The sequence below is a fragment of the Bufo bufo genome, chromosome 6, assembly GCF_905171765.1.
Source record: "Bufo bufo chromosome 6, aBufBuf1.1, whole genome shotgun sequence".
Classification (NCBI taxonomy): domain Eukaryota; kingdom Metazoa; phylum Chordata; class Amphibia; order Anura; family Bufonidae; genus Bufo; species Bufo bufo.
Genome location: NC_053394.1, coordinates 55,289,897 through 55,306,491, shown reverse-complemented (window position 1 = coordinate 55,306,491; position 16,595 = coordinate 55,289,897). Strand labels below are relative to the sequence as shown.

The window sequence follows — 16,595 nt, the reverse complement described above, 5'->3', positions numbered from 1 at the left end:
AATTTCAATCTGTAATATTTTTCTTCCACAGATCCCTTCCTTAACATCCATTTGGTGTTCTCCATCTTAAGATGCCTTTTTTTGGTGTGCAATATAAGGGTGTGCAATTCCGCTGCTGTTTTGTAAATCAATGTTTAAACTCAAAAAAAGTCTTTCATCCATTGTAAACTGTGTCCAGTGGTTCCACCTCAAAGGCATATGGACAGCTGGTGTCCAAAAAGGATGACCTATAAATATTTGTGTCTTTGGGAAAATAGCTTCCAGGCATCTTGGTCTCTACTGAGGATTCCACCTACCCAACAAAAAGATCAAAAGAGGTGCTAAAATGTCACCCGTGGTGGCTGTAACTTTAAATGGGACATTCCTATGATCAACAAGTGCCTAGAGGCAGAACTAGAGAGAAGAAAGAGTAAAAGAGAGCAATAAATGTTCTTGTTCTTATGTCACTGGTCTTCTATGTCAACCTTCCTCTCATAGGTGTTATAGCACTCATGGGGTGGCTGTCCTGCATTCATTTATATCATCTAGGTCAATTATTTGGATGTGCACCAGTACACAGTATATACTGAACACTGACCAATTATAGTCGATGGGCCAATTCACATTTGCCGTTTTCTGCACGGACCACTTGCAGCATGCACCCTTAAGCTCTCATGTTCCTAATAGACTCTTGTATATTATTGGGTGTGACTCTTTATACACAGCAAACAAAAAGTCTGGAATATGTAAAAAAATCAAGGAAGGATTTCTCAATGTTCCCTTAAGGGATTAGTCTTAATCTGATGGTTTTGGCTCTGATTAATAAAATCGAATCTACTTAAGACGTTAATGACACATGTATTATTTGCAGTTGTGTAATTCCTTCATTTGTGGATACATTGAATGACAAAACAGCCATAAGGTATGCTCACAAGCTGGGATAGTGTCATGCGAAGACCGGAATCCATGTTTTATTCTTTTAGCTTTTTTGGGCAAAAGCAATACTGACTTTTGATTCCCTTTGTCAGTAGGGTGGGTTTCAACACTCGTCAGCATTGATTGGTTAGTATCAGAGTGTGCAGTTTCGGACTAGGATGGCCTAGGGTCCACCCATGGAATGGATTCTGGGGGCCCCCCTATAGCTAGTTCCAGGGCCGGACTGGGGATAAAAACCAGCCCTGGAAAAAGTTGCATACCAGCCCCACAGCATTGCGTCATTATTTACTTGTTTATAATAGGAGAAAGCATTCATTTTAAAACACGTGTGTAAACACGAATATGAACTTTGCCCCACGATAGCTCTTTTGTAGAACCCCCATTGTTCATATTATCAAAGTGTTTTCCCAACCAGGATGCCTCCAACTGTTGCAAAACTACAACTCTCAGCATGCCCAGACAGTGTTTTACCACGCCCTTTGACCCGCCCCTTTTTTGTTGGCCACCTATTCAATGATTGTTGCATGCAACATTTTACTTGACCAGCTATTTTAGATATTCTACGGCAGGCCTGTTACAATCCCCCCTCCCCCATTGAGCCTTTCGACCAAATAATAAAAATATTTATATAAAATCTCACCCATATGCTGCAAAAAAAAATAAAAAATCTGCAATGTAAAATCGATAATAAAGATCAACTATAAACATAAACATAGCCATAAACTTGGCTTGGCCCTTGGGGATCCCGGACACCACTTCAACACTTGGCTGGGGGGCTCGGCGGGGGTGATGTGTTTTATCCTAATGAGAAAGATTTCATAATAAGGATTTGGAGAAGGGGCAGAGGGATAGCAGAGCAGAGAGAGGCTGGTGCTGCTACTAGGGGGTCATACCATGGGGGAGTAATAAAGCCCACCATAATGCCCCCTAGTAGAAATAATTCTCCTTATAATGTGCAAACCATACCCATTTGTAATGCCCCCAGTTGAGCTAATGTTCCAATATAAAATACCCCTTCTCAGTGCCCCCGTAGTGCTCATCCCCCCTTCCCCCACCATAATATGTCCCAGTATAAAATGCCCCTATACAGAGCCCCCCATATAAAATACCCCTTCTTTTTAGCCTCAGTAGATGCCCCTATAGTGCCCCCCAATCATGTGCCAGTAAGATGTGCCCCAATAGATGCCCCCTAATCATGTGCCAATAAGATGTGCCCCCATAGATGCCCCCAATCATGTGCCAGTAAGATGTGCCCCCATAGATGCCCCCAATCATGTGCCAGTAAGATGCCCCCAATCATGTGCCAGTAATAAGATCCCCCAACCATCATGTGCCAGCAGCCAGAGCCCCCCCCATATCATGTGCCAGTAGACCCCCCTTATGTGCCAATAAACCCCCTTATTATGTGCCAGTAACCCCCCCTTATGTGCCAGTAGCCCCCCATATCATGTGCCAATAGCCCCCATATCATGTGCCAATAGCCCCCATATCATGTGCCAATAGCCCCCATATCATGTGCCAATAGCCCCCATATCATGTGCCAATAGCTTCCATATCATGTGCCAATAGCCCCATATCATGTGCCAATAGCCCCCATATCATGTGCCAATAGATCCCATATCATGTGCCAGAAACCCCCCCTTATGTGCCAGTAGCCGCCCCTTATCATGTGCCAGTAGCCCCCCTTATGTGCCAGTAGCCCCCATATCATGTGCCAATATCCCCCATATCATGTGCCAATATCCCCCATATCATGTGCCAGTAGCCCCCATATCATGTGCCAGTAGCCCCCCTAATGTGCCAATAGCCCCCATCATGTGCCAATAGCCTCCATATCATGTGCCAATAGCCCCATATCATGTGCCAATAGCCCCATATCATGGGCCAATAGCCCCCATATCATGTGCCAATAGCCCCCATATCATGTGCCAGTAACCCCCCCTTATGTGCCAGTAGCCCCCATATCATGTGCCAATATCCCCCATATCATGTGCCAATATCCCCCATATCATGTGCCAGTAGCCCCCATATCATGTGCCAATAGCCCCCATATCATGTGCCAATAGCCCCCATATCATGTGCCAATAGCCCCCATATCATGTGCCAATAGCTTCCATATCATGTGCCAATAGCCCCATATCATGTGCCAATAGCCCCCATATCATGTGCCAATAGATCCCATATCATGTGCCAGTAACCCCCCCTTATGTGCCAGTAGCCGCCCCTTATCATGTGCCAGTAGCCCCCCTTATGTGCCAGTAGCCCCCATATCATGTGCCAATATCCCCCATATCATGTGCCAATATCCCCCATATCATGTGCCAGTAGCCCCCATATCATGTGCCAGTAGCCCCCCTAATGTGCCAATAGCCCCCATCATGTGCCAATAGCCTCCATATCATGTGCCAATAGCCCCATATCATGTGCCAATAGCCCCATATCATGTGCCAATAGCCCCCATATCATGTGCCAATAGCCCCCATATCATGTGCCAGTAACCCCCCCTTATGTGCCAGTAGCCCCCATATCATGTGCCAATATCCCCCATATCATGTGCCAATATCCCCCATATCATGTGCCAGTAGCCCCCATATCATGTGCCAGTAGCCCCCCTAATGTGCCAATAGCCCCCATATCATGTGCCAATAGCCCCCATATCATGTGCCAATAGCCCCATATCATGTGCCAATAGCACCCATATCATGTGCCAATAGCCCCCATATCATGTGCCAGTAACCCCCCTTATGTGCCAGTAGCTGCCCCTTATCATGTGCCAGTAGCCCCCCTTATGTGCCAGTAGCCCCCATATCATGTGCCAATATCCCCCATATCATGTGCCAATATCCCCCATATCATGTGCCAGTAGCCCCCATATCATGTGCCAGTAGCCCCCCTAATGTGCCAATAGCCCCCATCATGTGCCAATAGCCCCCATATCATGTGCCAATAGCCCCATATCATGTGCCAATAGCCCCATATCATGTGCCAATAGCCCCCATATAATGTGCCAATAGCCCCCATATCATGTGCCAGTAACCCCCCCTTATGTGCCAGTAGCCCCCATATCATGTGCCAATATCCCCCATATTATGTGCCAATATCCCCCATATCATGTGCCAGTAGCCCCCATATCATGTGCCAGTAGCCCCCCTAATGTGCCAATAGCCCCCATATCATGTGCCAATAGCCCCCATATCATGTGCCAATAGCCCCATATCATGTGCCAGTAGCCCCCATATCATGTGCCAGTAGCCCCCATATTATGTGCCAGTAGCCCCCCTAATGTGCTAATAGCCCCCATATAATGTGCCAATAGCCCCCATATCATATGCCAATAGCCCCATATCATGTGCCAATAGCCCCCATATCATGTGCCAATAGCCCCCATATCATGTGCCAGTAGCCCCCATATCATGTGCCAATAGCCCCCATATCATGTGCCAATAGCTCCCATATCATGTGCCAATAGCCCCATATCATGTGCCAATAGCCCCCATATCATGTGCCAATAGCCCCCATATTATGTGCCAATAGCCCTCTTATCATGATCCAGTAGCCCCCCCTTATCATGATCCAGTATTGTACCTATATAAAAAAATAAAAATAATAAACACTTATACTTACCTCCAGCGATGCGATGCAGGCCTCTTCCGGCCTGTGTCCCTCGCTATACGGCTCAGGCGGCGCGATGATGTCATCGCGCCGCCTGCACCGACCTCTGATAGGCTGCCGGCCTAGTGCTGGCAGCCTATCAGAAGAACAGGAGGGGACACACCTCTCCCTCCCATGCCGCAGCATAGACATCTGTGTCGCCGTCCTGAGGACGGCGATACAGATGACTATGGAGATGAGCGCTTCCACAATGGAAGCGCTCATCTCCTGCGCCTAGTTCTATGGAAATATCACCTGTTTTTTTTAAAAGGGGTTCTAAAGGCTTTGCAGAAAAGCCTGGAGCGTCTTTATACTCCAGTTTTTTTTTTTGCAAAACCTGGAGAATCGCTTTATACCTTCACACACATGAATATTACACCAAACAGTGCTAGATTGTGCACTACCATATATCTCAGTGAGTTAATATGGATGACTCTGATCGTGGGACTCTGACATCCTGGACTTCCCACAAATCATCACAATAAAAGAAGCTTAGCACCCCTTTTTTGGTTTACACAGACGCAGTGGCTCCCCCATAAGGCAATAAGGCAGCTTTGCCTAACAGTGTCTACGTGGATAAGCATAGCTATGGCCATACGTACTTGGATAAAGAGGATGCAGAAGTCATAGGAACACCATGTCCCCTTTAGTGTCATGATCAGCGGGGATTAAACCATAATGCTTCACTTTTAGGGTAAAACCACAGTCCAGCTGCCGCACATCATCAAAACACAGCCAACTATGATGACGGATGGCTGTGTGATTGTACCACAAAATCATGCGTCCATTGGCTGCCGTCAGTAGGTGAGGATTTGGACATGTTTGGCAGCTGGACCCTGTTATCTTGCCCTCAGTTAATCCTGTTAAAATGTACAAAATACCAACGGGCCATCGACCTAAGAGCAACCCCTCCTAGACCTTCTCCTCAACATGAACCTAGTCATGCGTATGTATAGGGGAGCTGTCGGACAAAGGAGCGGTCATTTTATTTAACCCCTTAAGGACCAGGCTCATTTTCACCATAAGGACCAGGCCATTTTTTGCAAATTTGACCAGTGTCACTTTATGTGTGAATAACTTTAAAACACTTTTACTTATCCAGGCCATTCTGAGATTGTTTTTTCGTCACATATTGTACTTCATGACACTGGTAAAATGGAGTAAAAAAAATGCATTTTTATTTATAAGAAAATACCAAATTTACCAAACGTTTGGAAAAATTTGCAAATTTCCAAGTTTCAATTTCTCTACTTCTATAATACATAGAAATACCTCCAAAATAGTTATTAATTTACATCCCCTATAAGTCTACTTCATGTTTGGATCATTTTGGGAATGCCATTTTATTTTTTGGGGACATTACAAGGCTTAGAAGTTTAGAAGCAAATCTTAAAATTTGTCCGAAATTTTCCAAAACCCACTTTTAAGGACCCGTTCAGGTCTGAAGTTACTTTGCGAGGCTTACATAATAGAAACCACCCAAAAATGACCCCATTCTAGAAACTACACCCCTCAAGGTATTCAAAACTGGTTTTACAAACTTTGGTAACCCTTTAGGTGTTCCACAAGAGTTAATGGCAAATGGAGATAAAATTTCAGAATTTAGATTTTTGGGCAAATTTTTCATTTTAATCCATTTTTTCCAGTAACAAAGCAAGGATTAACAGCCAAACAAAACTCAATATTTATTGCCCTGATTCTGTAGTTTATAGAAACACCCCATATGTGGTCGTAAACTGCTCTACGGGCACATGGCAGGGCGTAGAAGGAAAGGAGCGGCATGTGGTTTTGGAAGGCAGATTTTGCAGTACTGTTTTTTTTTACACCATGTCCCATTTGAAGCCCCCCTGATGCACCCCTAGAGTAGAAACGCCATAAAAGTGACCCCATCTAAGAAACTTCACCCCTCAAGGTATTCAAAACTGATTTTATAAACTTTGTTAACCCTTTAGGGTCTCCAAAGTCGGAGAGCTATATATATATATTTTTTTCCTCTGGGCGATTGTCCGTGGCTAAATAGAATTAAAATTGGGGAAGGGGATTATGAATTTAGTACTCCATGGAAGTGTGGTACTCCCTGAAGCAACCGTCAATGCAGAGGCCCTGATGATCGGGGCATGTGTCACACTGAGTGGTGGTGTCCTTCCGTATCCCCCTCATGTGACACACTCTGCACTTTTTTTGGGACTGGCCCTTCTTTCCAGTATGGGGGACCACACCTCCAGTTCCTGAGGTACTCCAGCCTCCTCTTTCCCGGTCAGAAAAGATCAGGGTCTTGAGGACTGCCTCATAGAACTGGAGGAATTTCCCTGTGTTGCCAGTGCTCTAGGACAGCACCAAAGAGTTGTGCAAGGCAACCTGTACCAAGTAGACCGCAATTGTTTTGTACCATGCCCGGGTTTTGCGAATGGCGTTATATGGCTTGAGGACTTGATCAGAGAGATCAACTCCTCCCATATACCGATTGTAGTCGACGATACAATTGGGCTTGAGGACCGTTGCCGCGGTACCTCGCACAGGGACAGGGTGATGCCGTTACCATGAATTGTGGACAGTACAAGGACATCCCTCTTGTCCTTATATCTGACCAGCAACAGGTTTCCACTGGTAGGGGCACGGGTCTCTCCCCTGGGGATAGGTACCTGGAGGAGGTGGGTAGGGAGGCCGCGTAGATTTTTCCACATGGTCCCACAAGCGGATGTGGATCTGGCGGCGAGGGACTGGAACAAGGGGATGCTAGTATAAAACCACGTACAGGTGGTAACCCTTATCCAGCAGTGGGTACATAAGGTCCCACACAAGTTTCCCGCTAACACCCAGAGTGGTGGGACATTCTGGGAGTTCAATACGGGAATCTCGCCCCTCGTACACACAAAACTTGTAAGTGTACCCTGAGGTACTCTCACAAAGTTTGTACAGCTTCACGCCATACCTTGCCCGCTTAGAGGGAACATACTGGCGGAAAATGAGTCTCCCCTTGAAAGCAATGAGAGACTCATCAACAGACACCTCCCTTCCAGGTACATAGGCCTCAAAAAATTTGGCCCCGAAGTGATCGATGACCGGCCTGATTTTGTACAGGCAGTCATAGGCAGGATCACCTCGAGGGGACATGCTGCATTATCTGCATAATGCAGGCATTTCCAAATGGCCTCAAAACGGGAACGTGTCATGGCCATACAGTAGAGTGGGGTCTGGTAGAGGATGTCCCCACTCCAGTACTGCCTGACACTGGGTTTTTTGACTAGGCCCATGTGCAGCACTAGGCCCCAAAACGTCCTCATCTCGGCTACACTGACCGGAGTCCAGCCACTGGACCTAGCAAAAAAGGAGCCTGGGTGTTGAGCAATGAACTGTTGGGCGTACAAGTTCGTTTGCTTCACCATTCACAAAGTGGTCACTGAAAAAAACCAAAAATAGTCATATTCAGTGAAGCCCTCTGTGGGAATCTGAATTCCTGGTTGGCCAACAAAATTAGGAATCACAGGCTCAAAATCCTCTGGTGTACACCATGCAAGTTCACCAGTAGAGGGGTCAGGTGGACTTATCTGGTGGGCCGGAAAACTAGTACGAGCCCCAGAGCTGCTCATACTAGTGTGGGCCACAGGCTCCCTGGCATGGGGGTCCCCTTGCTCCGCCTGGCGGCGTCTCCGCCGCCTTGGGGGGTCATCATCATCACTAGATGATGAGGAGGACGCGGATGACAAGAGGAAAGTGGGGTCATCCTCATCCTTACTGGGGCTTTCGGAGTCGGAGGCAAGCAGGGCGTATGCCTCCTTGGCCGAGAACGTCTGGCGGGCCATAGGGGAGTGTGTGTGTGTGGAAAACTTAATTTAGTGTGCGTGTGTAAGACGTGGGGAGACGGGTGTTTGCGTACACTTACCCCTAAACCTAACAGAAAAAAATAAAATGAAAGCCCAAAAAAATTTAAAAGATTCAAACTCGCTGATCAGCAGTCCGACGCTGATCAGTGGTGGGGTGGGCGATGCGCTAACAGTGGCCGGACGCTAAGAATGCCGGCCACAGTCAACGTACGCACACAAAAAAATAAATAAATGCTTGCACCCCAAAAAAATTGTGTTGGGGGGGTCAAGCTGCAGCACCCCTGGGGGGTCTAGGGTCACACAGCTGAGTGTGCTGTGGACCCCAGACACCCGATCAGGGTGATGCTGAAAAAAAATACCTTTTTTTCCCCCTAAACTCTCCCTGCCTAATCTAAGCTGTCCCTTAGTACCTTTTTAGTGCCAGATGGCACTGTGGTGGCTCAGATGGGGGGTGCTGGGCACAGATGAGGGGTGCTGGGCACAGATCCACGAGGCTCCTCCATGGCTCCAGGACGCAGTGTGGAGGAGAGCAGAGCTGGGGGAAGTTTAACCCCCTCCAGCCCGTGCAGCCAACAGGAAGCGATCCTGGGAGGTGATGTCACCGCCACCTCCCAGGATCTAAGGATGGGGATTAGTGGTGTATTATCACACCACCGATCATTATCCTATTCCGGGTTATCAGGTCACCGGAGAATTGACCTGCGGTTTGCTGCGATCGCCGATACGGGGGGGTCACAGGTCCCCCCTCAGCATTGTCACAGAGTGCCTGCTGAATGATTTCAGCAGGTACTCTGTTCCGATCACCGCCTGCCATACGGCGGTGATCGGAAATACACAGGGCGTACAGGTACGCCCTGTGTCCTTAAGTCCCGGGACATCATGGCGTACCTGTACGTCCTATGTCCCTAAGAGGTTAAAGGGGTATTTTTTTTTTTAAACTGCTGGGACACCCGCCGATTCTGTTGTAATTCTGCAGCGATTTCATATGGGTCCCAGCAGTTTAACTCAGTCATGGCACAACCTTGTTATATGCCACACTCTTAATGGAAGAAAACCCCTTAACTGCTAAATGCGGAACAGTTTTGCTATAGATAAGGTATGAAAATTTGGAAACCGGATTGAGGTCTCAGGGGATGATGCAGAATGGGTAGCCGGGTGTTTCTTTGTACACAGGTAACCCAAAAATGTATTCCATGGACAAGCTGCATGTACACGTTGGCAGTTTCGGCATTTTTTGGTGCCCCATGAAAAAGTTTTGTCTGAGAGGCCCCCATCGCATCGTTAAGCGCTACCCTCATTGGCCCACTATGCCCCACTCTCAGCTTATCGGTGCAGCCTAGACACTTCTGTACAGCTGGGAAGGGCCCCACCACCACCCTGGGCCCCTGTGCACACATTCCACAGTGCTTTGCAGACATTATCATCACTCACTGTCCCCAGTGGAGCTCACAATCTATGTTCCCTATCTCAGTATGTCTTAAGAGTGTGGGAAGAAACCGGAGGAAACCCATGTAAACATGGGGAGAACATACAAACTCCACGCATATTTTGTCCTTGGTCAGATTCAAACCTTGGACCACACAGCTGCAAAAAAACAGTGTCCACCCTTTTAATTTTGTTATTTTCAGCCAACTACTTGAGGTCAGCAGGGGCTCCCTGATCTCTTGGGGGCCCCAAGCAGTTGCTTGGTTTGTGTAGTTGTACATGCATGCAATTCACTCCATGGACAGGCTGAAAACTAGCTGTCTGCATAGAAATCAATTTCCAAGACTTGCCCATAGAGTAAGATGTATATAGGTGAGCATACAGTACGTCTAGTAACACATACACCGACCACGGCACTGAAACATTGACTTTGTGAAGGTAGTAAAAAAGCAAGTTTTTAATATTTAGTTTTCAGTCGAATGTTAAATTGAAGGTGTTACCTCATTTTATATCTTTTTAAGGCGCATGCACAATATACCATGGACCAAATACTACAGCCGTGGGCAAAAATAATACTAATAGCAAGAAAAAGCTTCATAAAAATGACAAGGTCGATATGGATGACAGAGCAGAAGATAATCATGCTGGCCTGGAAGTTTGTGCCATAGGAGCTAACAATCTAAAGTGCAGAGAATAACGTAGTAAACAATGACGAGGAGATGGAGGTTTTACTTACGGTTGAGACTCTGCGAAATCTGCTCCATGGATGAGGGTCAGGAGCAGGCACAGTCTAAGAGCTGATCTCCACATGCTGCTGGCCAGATATCACATTCAGTAGGAAGAATGCTGGAGGGAGATGGCTTTATAAAGCCGAGCCTGTGGACAGCCCCCCTGGCATGCACGTATTGCACAAAGACTGACCCCTTGCACAAGGACTGCTCTGTCAGGGATGAAACTTGTTTGCGTTGCCTTGGGTCTGTGTACTGAACTGTTTTCTTGAATCCTATCCTATTACTGTGTTTTCATGGCCTCCTGCCCAGGTACACAGGATTTCTAAACTGCCATGGGCATTTCAAGACATTGTTAACTCTGCTGCCATCACTGGGGCAACTTTTTTTTCTTTTTTTAACACAAGGAGATAAATGGCGGTGTAAAGTTTCAGACTGGCACACAATGTAATTCAGTGTGCATTACAGGCACCTGCACGTAACCCCCCCTCGCCGCTCCGAAGAAAACTTCCCTGAGAGTATGTTACCGTCCCATCCGGAGAAACGCGCAGGTCACATAAGCTCTTGATCCATTTGCTGGTTGGTAAAGCTGCAGCTAGCCTGCTAATCCCTGGTTAGTAGTCAGGTCACGTGCTTACCCTCACTGGAAGTTCCCACTTGTTTTCGCCATCCCAAATTCTTGAATATTTTTCATAATTTCTAAAATCTCCATGTGATTCATGGGGGATCCCGGACATTAAGGAGGGATCTGCATGGGATTATTAACATCCCAGACGTGGATTGTTGTTTTGGGGGGAGTTTTCCCGCTCCCGTCTCTGGACATATTTGATTTGAACAGATGGGAATTAAATGTATTAATTAGAAGTTAACCCTATCAGAGATCAATGTGTTCTGGTTCTGATCAATGGTCAGGTAGGTTGATACACTGCTCCAAATTAGATAGATAGATACATGCATGCACGGCGAGAGAAATAACACTGACACTCTAGATAAGGTCAAAGCATAACTCTAATTTATTAGCTGGGGGCTTCACATTATATACCCTCCATATTAGTGGAAGGAGTGGGCTCACATGATTGGTCTTTTTGTAAGAAGGAATGTAAACAGGAAATACGTTTAAGGCATATATATGATAGACTCAGAGGAATTCCTGACAGTTTCAAGTTTTTGCTGCAAATAGTTTCAATCATAGAATGCATACTGGGGGTTGTCTCTCGGACAGACACCATTTTGTAAGTGACAAGTAAGTGTCCATTATATTCCATAACAGTCCCCCCTTGGATTCTTGATTGTAGAACTTTCCCTGCCTAGTGAACCCCTGGGAATACCATTCGCAATCCTCTTCACCCACAGTGGCGACAACCTACCCCTTTTGGGTAGACTCCCGGTTAATCAGACTTATGATAGTACCCTAGGATTCATCTTTACCTATCTCGGTACGACATCGTAATTGGTGGGGGAACTTATGTTGAATTCTTTGGTTTCCATTTCTTCTTCACCATATAGCAGCATGATGGGCTGTTCAGTAGTTGAAATCACTATTTTTTCCACATATTTTTCCGACACAGGGTACAATGCAACATAACACTACTGGCATTAATACTAGCATCAAGACTATCACCATACCTATCTGGGTGAGGAAGGATTTCCAATTTTTTAACCATCCAAAGTACTCATCCCATGGGTCTGTTATCCCGGAGTTACGTTTTAATTCCTCTGAGAGGTTAGTAAGCTTGTTTATTGTTTCAGTTACCTTCCCTTTGGGGCCAGTGTTATCTGGGATGTAGGTGCAGCAAGTTTCCCCAATCATTTTACAAACTCCCCCAGTCTCAGCTAGGATCATATCTAGGGCCATCCTGTTCTGAAAGGCCACAGCAGAAGTAGCCTCTAACTGTTGTGCAATTCCTTTTAGGGCATCACGGGTGTAGTTTACAAATCTTTGCTGATTATAATATATGTAGTTTATCCAGTCGACGTTCTTGTTAATTGTCACCATTGGGAGTAGGGATTCAATCCGCCACCTGATCTCTGGCCTTAAACTCGTTGGGGACCCCCCTTGGGACTCCTATTGCGTCTATATACACATGTGGGTCAAATCTCTCCTGTGGGGAGGTTTCCTTTTTTGACCTCCCTAAATAGGTTTTTTGAGTATACCCTCTAACGGTGGGGTCATCTTCTAGTATGTGAAGGGGCATTATGGCTTTTGCTAGGGCACATTCACCGGACCAATTGCCTTCTAACCTAGTTCTTATTTTTTCGTCTCCACAGATCCAATAGATGTCCCCCAAAGATACCCTCTGATTCTGTGTTTCAGTGGACAGGTTTCTGTAGGATGAACAGTACCCCTCTGTGAAGTTGCCCAAGAATTTCTGACTGCCAGGGGTGAAGTAACAGGTGTAGTTACCGGGGTATATGGTTATGCCTTCACCTGACTTGGGGGTTTTTACTACCAGGGGGTATTTTCTCTTCCACTTTTCACAGGCAGAGTCATGCTAGTGTTGGTGTATAGGCTGAGGAAGCAGCTTTCAGTCTCAGGGGGCAGATGCAAGGGCACTGTGCCCCCCCCCCCTCCCGCATATGTAACAGTTCGTCTTATTGTGTGTGTCAGCATTGTATTTCATCCATTCTAACCACAGGTTGGTGTCAGAAAATCCTGTCTCGGCGGCCATAGTATCTTCAAAGGTGGGGTCTGCTATGGCTGTCATTTGCCTAAGGGAGGTAGTGTAGGGTTTGGACGGACCCTTCTCTATCTTTGTGAGATTATGTAGGTCTTTCAGGTGGAACATGCCCATGTCCCCAGCAGTTACCCCCATCCAGGTGCCTATAAGGTATGTCCCTGCATCATTGGGGCTGGGGTTTTCTATTGTGAGGGTAAGTGGCATGTTGGACCCTGTCTGTCCACTTGGGTGGCATCTTCCACTCTTAAACAGTGTCATGCGTGTAAGCAAGGATTTACCAATTTTGTCCTTTTTGTCTCGGGCACTCTGAGGTCTGTATCCCCATGGGTCACCCGTGTTCCACCCAACTGCTCCCCACGAGTTACACTGTTCCCCATACTGGTTATCAGTGACACAGATGTACAGATGTGTCATCGCTACCGCTCCCTTATTTCGCAATTCGTTACTAACTAAACGCGATTTTTTCTCCTCCAGTCTATCAATACACACCAATGCCAGTAGATGGCGGTGTTGAGTTAAAGTTAATATCCAGCTCCTGATACAGCCCGTAGTCATCCCTACACTATACAGGAGCCGGGCGATGGCACCTCAACTGTATATGGTGTTAAGTCAATGGGAACGGATCCGTTTACATTGACACAATATTGGTGCAATTGTAAACGGATCCGTCCCCCATTGACTTTCAATGTAAAGTCAGAAGTCCCTATTAATATACCATCGGATCGGAGTTTTCTCCAATCCGATGGTATATTTTAACTTGAAGCGTCCCCATCACCATGGGAACGCCTCTATGTTAGAATATACCATCAGATTTGAGTTAGATCGTGAAAACTCAGATCCGACAGTATATTCTAACACAGAGGTGTTATCATAGTGATGGGGACGCTTCAAGTTAGAATATACTAAGAACTGTGTACAGAACTGCCCCCTGCTGCCTGGCAGCACCCGATCTCTTACTGGGGCTGTGATCCGCACAATTAACCCCTCAGGTGCCGCACCTGAGGGGTTAATTGTGCGGATCTCAGCCCCCTGATCGGGTGCTGCCAGGCAGCAGGGGCCAGACCCCCTCTCTCCCCAGTATTAAAAGCATTGGTGGCCAGTGCAGGCCCCCTCCCTCCCCAGTATTAAAAGCATTGGTGGCCAGTCCGCCCCCCCTCCCTCCCTCCCCAGTATTAAAAGCATTGGTGGCAGTGCGGACCCCCCCTCCTTCCCCAGTATTAAAAGCATTGGTGGCAGTGCGGCCTCCCCCTCCCTCCCTCCCCAGTATTAAAAGTATTGGTGGCAGTGCAGGCCCCCCCCTCCCTCCCTCCCCAGTATTAAAAGCACTCTGGTGAACAGCTAGCGGGTTTAAAAATAGGGCTGGAGGGGTTAAAAATTTATAAAAAATAATTTTACTCACCCTAATCCACTTGATCGCGCAGCCCGGCTTCTCTTCTGTCTTCTTCTTTGCTGTGTGCAGGAAAAGGACAAGTGGTGACGTCACTACGCTCATCACATGGTCCGTCACATGATCTTTTACCATGGTGATGGATCATGTGATGACCGGAGTGACGTCACCACAGGTCCTTTTCCTGCACACAGCAAAGAAGAAGACAGAAGAGAAGCCGGGCTGCGTGATCAAGTGGATTAGGGTGAGTTAAATTATTTTTTATTAATCTTTAACCCCTCCAGCCCTATTTTTAACCTCGCTAGCTGTTCACCAGAGTGCTTTTAATACTGGGGGGGGGGGGGGGGGGGTCCGCACTGGCCACCAATGCTTTTAATACTGGGGAGGGAGGGAGGGGGAGGGGCCGCACTGGCCACCAATGCTTTTAATACTGGGGAGGGAGGGAGGGGGAGGGGCCGCACTGGCCACCAATGCTTTTAATACTGGGGAGTGAGGGAGGGGGGGGGGACCCGTATTCATAGTTTGTTGGAATATTTAGAGCAAGTATGGGGAGAGTTCTTTCTGAAACGTTTTATAATATGTGTTCGAGAATCCATCTGGGCCGGGAGCTTTGTTATGGGGTAATTTTTTGATAACTCCTAAAATTTCCTCCTCCGAGACGGCATGGATCTTTTAAATGGGCTGTTCAGGCCCTTAGTGTTAAGGGCAACTACTTTAAGAACCATTTATGAACTGGTTCATGCTGTGAAAGCATAAACTATTGTTAGATGGGTAATACAGTACGGAGTTTTAATACTTTTAATACTTTTAATACTGGGGAGGGGGGGGGGCCGCACTGCCACCAATGCTTTTAATACTGGGGAGGGAGGGGGGCCGCACTGGCCACCAATGCTTTTAATACTGGGGAGGGAGGGAGGGGGCCGCACTGGCCACTAATGCTTTTAATACTGGGGAGAGAGGGGGGTCTGGCCCCTGCTGCCTGGCAGCACCCGATCAGGGGGCTGAGATCCGCACAATTAACCCCTCAGGTGCGGCACCTGAGGGGTTATTTGTGCGGATCACAGCCCCCTGTAAGAGATTGGGTGCTGCCAGGCAGCAGGGGGCAGTTATGTACACCAGGGCTTGACAAATTTCCTTGGAATCTAGGAGCCAGCTAAAAAAGTTAGGAGCCAGGCGGAGCCGCGTCATAAAGCCCCTAGTAGGTGCCCCCATAGTGCTTCCCCCCCCCACTTCTCCATAGAGCCCCCTCAATAATGCTGTATGCCATGTTACATATACCGCCGCTCCGTCCCCGGACCCTATTGACTATAATGGGGACGGGGTGGAGCTCCGGCGCAGCACGGCAGTTCGCGGTGAGAGGCCGCCGGACTAAAAAGTTGGACATGCAGTACTTTTAGTCCGGCGGCCTTTCACCATGCACTGCCGTGCTGCGCCGGAGCTCCACCCCCGTTATAGTCAATGGGGACAGAGCGGCGGTCCGGCGAAACAGCGGAAGGACGGATCCGACAGGGTGAACAGCCTGCCAGATCCATCCTGCCGCTAGTGTGAAAGTACCCTTAGTTCTATAGCTACTGAATGAGACAGAAGAAGGGATGCCTTTAACATATAGATCTCCTTGAGAAGCCAATTTGATCCTAAAGGGTTAATTCAAACTGTAATCTAAACTCTGTGTCCTGTCACTTAATCTTATCACTGCTGCAAAAGCATCAGCCTCAGTGTAAACTGTTCTAGAGTCTGACTGACGGTTCTTTTAACTCAAAGAATCGAATGAGTCAGATCTTTAGATTCTTTTAACCTGTGACTCATTCGATTCTTTAGACTCCCTGTACTTGTGTCAGTGACTCAGAGCTGCTGGTGCTTGCATTGCCTCAGCTCTGATTGGTTGGTGGGCGGGGAGGGGAGGGGCTGGCAGAAGCAGCTTCCACTCTAGGATCAGATTACACTCCTCCCGAGCCCCTCCCCTCCCTGCTGCCAGCGTCTCTGCTAT

The 16,595-nt window shown here is 47.4% G+C and overlaps 1 protein-coding gene across 2 annotated transcripts in view; it reads right to left on the bottom strand.

The window, feature by feature from the left end:
- LOC121003843 (alpha-2-macroglobulin-like) overlaps window positions 1-10,700 on the bottom strand; it is a 100,437-nt gene extending 89,737 nt beyond the window's left edge. For both annotated transcript variants that reach the window (XM_040435767.1, XM_040435768.1), the window contains exon 1: window positions 10,552-10,700. In XM_040435767.1, coding sequence (XP_040291701.1) covers window positions 10,552-10,625 — 74 coding nt within the window. In that variant the 5' untranslated portion in view covers window positions 10,626-10,700. The remainder of the gene's footprint in view (window positions 1-10,551) is intronic.
- Between the last annotated feature and the right edge of the window lie 5,895 nt (window positions 10,701-16,595).